Source organism: Haliotis cracherodii, unplaced genomic scaffold, assembly GCF_022045235.1.
Source record: "Haliotis cracherodii isolate W230 unplaced genomic scaffold, xgHalCrac1.p SCAF_11, whole genome shotgun sequence".
NCBI classification, from domain to species: domain Eukaryota; kingdom Metazoa; phylum Mollusca; class Gastropoda; order Lepetellida; family Haliotidae; genus Haliotis; species Haliotis cracherodii.
This window is the reverse complement of record NW_027266266.1, coordinates 1,406,697-1,411,990: the sequence shown is the minus strand read 5'-3', so window position 1 is coordinate 1,411,990 and position 5,294 is coordinate 1,406,697. Positions and strand designations below refer to the sequence as shown.

The 5,294-nt window shown below is 38.5% G+C and overlaps 1 protein-coding gene across 1 annotated transcript; it reads left to right on the top strand.

Moving 5' to 3' along the window:
- Positions 1 to 414: 414 nt before the first annotated feature.
- On the top strand, positions 415 to 4,400 carry LOC139455195 (uncharacterized). Its single transcript, XM_071236744.1, has 3 exons — positions 415 to 478; positions 2,053 to 2,121; positions 3,928 to 4,400. The coding sequence occupies exons 1-3, from the start codon at positions 415 to 417 to the stop codon at positions 4,398 to 4,400; spliced, it is 606 nt and encodes a 201-aa protein (XP_071092845.1).
- Positions 4,401 to 5,294: the final 894 nt, after the last annotated feature.

Genomic DNA, 5,294 nt, shown 5'->3' with positions numbered 1-5,294 from the left:
CGCAGTGGTCATAAGATGTAAATCATAATGACCAAACATTTAATAAATGGTATGGATATTTTTGGAGGAATATACATAAGTTATTTAACCTTAGCTCCTACGGGTTGGATAAAATACATGTTTATCTGATACAAGTGAGTGGGAATGGATTTTCGCCCTTTTCAGCTATATTCCAACAATATCACAGCGGGAGACACCTCATATGGGCTTTGCACGTGGAAGCTATTGGAGAAATACAACCCGTGCCTCCTATGACTAATGATTGGTTCACACCCTACACGAGTGGGAGATTTATCTTCCAATCAACTGTAACGTTTGGTAACATTTGTTCTAAATTATGATGCAAGAGTAAGTGTTAGGTCCTGGTAGATGAGTATATATATCACCCCGCTCTCCCTTCACTGTCGGTGTGGAATGAAGACAATGGCGATGCTGCATACAACGTTCATCCTCTTCCTCTGTCTGGAACTTGCCGCAGGTGAGCATAGTTTCAATTTTCTTTATGAATTATCATAATGTGTATGTTGAAGATGTTAACGTCTTAACCAGTTGTTGTGTGCGGGATGTTATTTGCGGAAAGTGTGTGTTTCTTATACCTTACATGTTTCCATCTTGCAGTTCTCAACAAGAAACCTTGCACTTCCAACATTATTTATAAGAATAGACCTGTAATAGATCTGTAAATAAGTAGTACTCAGTTTTGAACAACTGAGGTCACAATTTAATTGTCGACCCACGTTTGAAATTGTTTTATAAATCAGACATGTTTTCAGTTGCGTTCGGAACCAAGCTACATAGTTTTTAGTCATCCGCACACTCTCTATGAAGTTGAACGCATGGGCTATTTGAGGGACATTTTGTCTGTTGTTGAACGCCACATTCAGCAATATTCCAATTATATGATGGCGGCCCGTTAAATATCGAGTGTGGACACACCACTCAACCACGATCAACGGCACATGGGTACGATGACACGCAATTAACCAAGTTGACCACTGACCACATTTAGTCGCCACTTACAACTTTCTGAGGTTGCCTAGACTCGGAAGTGCTGAGCCTCTATCTGGGGGAGAAGGTTCTTCCGCCAGTGGCCTCCACTCCACAAAATAGTAGCTCGTAAACACGTATTTGTGCTGTTTATGTTTAGTCTTTGATGGCGCGAAGGTATTAATTACTTGCCCGTGAAGAGATCACCCGTTTAATAAACATACCGCTGTATTACATCCCTTGGTTTATTCAACGATATTGCGTGTGGAGATGATAGATCTCTGAGAGGAGCTTATGCACACTCGATGATACCAGCAACCTTGTTGCTAGGCTGACGTCACATGGCATTGTTTCGCCGATGGATCTGGCAACAAAATTCCACAAATTACGTCATTGGGGATTGTGATGTGATTGTAAACTTTGAGGTGCAAGGCCCCGTTCCACAAGGCGATCGTATTGTAGCGCAACGACAGTCATTTGTCTAAGTTAAAATATGTGAGTTGCGATAACCTTGGCGCTACGATAATTTTGTGCAACGGTCGCCTGAATTATAAAGGTGGGCCGTTATTTGGTATTAAATTCAAACGTTTCATCTTTTGACGTGTTTGAAGTATTATTCTGTTGAACTCAGTTGGACTATGCCGTGGATCGTGTAGGTGTCAGCCTATTCACACTCAACAGTATAATCCTAAAAACGTTATAAATGGCAAGTAATAAATAAAATACTAAACTCGCTCCCGTGTAAAACCAATTTAATAAAACTCGTGAATAGTTGTGGTATCTGACGAGCGAAAGCGAGTCAGATACCAGAACTGTTCGCTCATTTCATAAAATTGGTATTACACGGGAGCTCGTTTAGTATTCTATATATATAAGATGGTGATTTCAATACATGATGATAGCTTTCAGTTTATGACAATTAAGTTGACGTCGGCTGTATTCAACCGTTTGCACTTTCTCATCCGGGATGTGCTTTGAATAATACAGCGGAAAATACAAAAAAGTATAACATATGCACGTCTCTCCCCGCCATGTATTTATTTGTCTGAATCTATGTGTTTTCAGGTGGAGGAGCTGTGTTCACTCGGTGGGGAAAGACAACATGTCCGTCAGGAAATGATGTCATGTATAAAGGTAAAACAATTCGATAGATCCTTTTTCGGAGCGTCAAAAGGAAGTAAATAAGGGTTTTGTTCAAATGGGGTCATAAATGGGTTTGATTTTTCATGACATTTTAAAAATTGTCAGGGTGTCAGTTGAATCAAAGTAAACTTATTAGATGGTAGAAAAGGCCAATATCAAATATACTCCATTTCATGTATGAACAATTATGAATGTACTTTACACGAATTGTAATCGATCAATATTTATCCGTATATAAATAACATATACACATGTGTGTGTGGCTGCTTATACGAACCCTGACTTATGCCAGTTTCACAGTGTTAGCCTACTGAGATACCATGCCTCAAGCATGCCTCACTGAGATGCATAAACTGCTGGTCAGTCCTTGTTTTTTCCCCTATTAAGCTCTTTTTACAAAGATGTCAAAGAGCATCAGAGAAAGCAGAATATAAAGTTGATTAAATGGCAATATGATTAAGCTATGTCAAACCTTGCAGATTTGAGAAAAAACAACATCCATGACGTGAATGATATCTGCCAAGTCAATCCTGATCATCACACATAAATATGTGACACAACTTAAGAATATATGCAATAGCAACTCAGCATGATGTTCCGGAAGCATATCCATACATCTGGTGTCAGAGAATAGTATTCCCATTTGCTTACAAACGTACGTTGTACTTGGTTTAAATGATGTACGTTGCTGTGAGATTTAACAACAATTTATCCACATGAGATATCAACATACTTTGTACATGGTCTACACTCGCGGTAGAAAAGGACATGCATACCCTTTTTGCAAACATCAATATTTTTCAGGTATCCATTTACATGATTTCACAACTATTCTGCCTTTTACATCAAATAGAACCTGTTTCGGTGAACAATCGGGATTGAGTATTCTCGGGCTTTGACTTTTTATATTTGTAAATGGAAAATGATAAAAAGAATTCACCTCTTGACTTGCCAAAGACTCGGCAAATTGATTGACTAAAGTACTCATGAAAATGAAAAAAACAACTGTTTTGCTGGATTTAATAATCGACACAAAGCATTATATAGATGTAAATACGAAATAACAAAACAACTGGAAAAGTACTATTTTGGATTTGCTAGTTTTATCTCAGTGCTCAATACAAAATGTACTTTACAGGAGGTAATTTGAGGCACTTTCAACATTCAAAAATAAAGTCCAAATTGACATGGTAGAAACAGGCTATAGGCATTATGCAAATACGCCTGGAAAAAGGTTATCAAAACAACAATAAAAATAACAGCCATGTTTATGTACAAAATAATAATGACATGTAAGTTGTTATTTGAGAAGGGAATATGTTACTTTTACGTTCTGATATTTTGACGATGATTCACTATCCCACAATGCAACTCACAAATCACTAACCACTGACAAATCACATGCACGTGGGTTTCAAGCACCTGTTTTCGCCTGTCGTCAAGGTGTCATAGGTCATGGACATTCACCCTGATCTACTAAAACCTGGTTATGCTCAGTTTCACAATAGTCTGTTTTGTTCATATTTTTACACACTTTTACGTGTAAAAAGACAGAAAAATATTGATACGCTGTATTTGTGCCAAGGCCCAATTAGTACTAATTGAGTTGTTTGAATATGTTTATATTTTGTATATTAACTGCATTCATTTAAAATCTGAGATCGAAAAAACAGTGGTTTTTTTCATTTCTGTGAGTACTTTAAGACTCGTCAATGCATTAAAATATCACTTGGTTTCCAAGCAACTATTTGATTTGACTAAAACACAAGTAAATGCTAGTCCCTTTCAATGTCCCAGGTTATGCCGGTGGAAGCCATTACCAGGCCAAGGGTGGACCAGGGACAACTCTGTGCCTTCCTGAATCACCGATCTACGACAACCATTCTACCGCTGGTTCACGCAGTTATCTTTATGGAACTGAGTATCAACTTGAAGATCCCTCTCTTCCACTACGAAAAATGTTTCAACATGATGTCCCTTGCGTGGTGTGCCGCAGTCGTCACATGAAGAGTGCTGTCATGGTTCCTGCCAGGAATGATTGCTTCCCTGAGTGGCATCTGGAATACAAGGGGTACCTCTTTGGAGGTTCCACTGAACACACAGCTTCAAGTGATTATGTGTGCGTAGATGGAGACCCAGAAACCATAAAGGGAGATGATGAAAACAAAAACGGACATCTCTTGTTCCTGGTCGAATCTACTTGTGGTGCTCTGCCATGTCCACCATATGTAAATGGCTGGGAGATGACCTGTGCTGTCTGTACAAAATAAAACACTCCATATAGACCATACTGTCTGTCAGATATGTACATTAACTGTGTCTTACATACATCCGATAAACACATTCAGTTTTCACAATATCCATTTAAAACTGTGAAGATTCGAGGTGGAATAGGTCTTTAGCAACCCATGCTTGCCGTGACAGGCGACAATGCTTGTTGTGAGAGGCGACGTGAGCGTTAAACAACAAACGCACCATTTAAGACTGTGTATGAAAGTTTACTTAGGTGCATGAGACACAAAGGGTAGCATGTGGTTGTCTCATTATGTAAGAACAGACTGACCACTTTGACCAGTCAGTTTAGTTATTGTTGTCTGGTCAGTGTCATTACGCGAGATATTTAACATGTATGGTTTCCTAATTGATAGAGGGCCAACATTGCAGCATGTCATCTAAATCAATCAATCAAAAAATGGTTTATTCAATGAAATGCCATCGGCCCATATACATGCAAGTTACATTGACAACAAATACTGTAGTATACTGAGTATCAAGACAACTGCCGTAATATAAAATCACAATGAAAGAAACTTGAAGCTGTAAGTTATTTTTAAATAACAGTTTTCTCAGTACTTGTCTGCCTTAATCTTCTCGGAAACTATCAGAGCATCAGCAGAGTCTACAGTTTGCATACTTGAACTCACAACGTCACTAACGGTCTTTTAGTATGCTAAGATATGTCCATTGGTTGCCGCCATATTGAATGCTACTTTTGTCCAAATGTAACTGGCAAAAACATTTTTGTTTGCCTTATATGTTTGTAAAGTTGTTGCAGACTTTGCTTCATATATTGCTATTGGATAGTGAACAATTTCTGTTCTTGATCATATGTCAAAAGTTACGTGACATGGCAGCCAAATTGGTATGAATCTGGGGAGAGCGCA

Bases quoted from the DNA above. Each gene is read 5' to 3' on its own strand.
- LOC139455195 (XM_071236744.1), top strand. From the start codon at position 415: ATGAAGACAATGGCGATGCTGCATACAACGTTCATCCTCTTCCTCTGT. The intron at 479-2,052 runs GTGAGCATAGTT...ATGTGTTTTCAG, and splicing joins CTGTCTGGAACTTGCCGCAG to GTGGAGGAGCTGTGTTCACT. The intron at 2,122-3,927 runs GTAAAACAATTC...TCAATGTCCCAG, and splicing joins AAATGATGTCATGTATAAAG to GTTATGCCGGTGGAAGCCAT.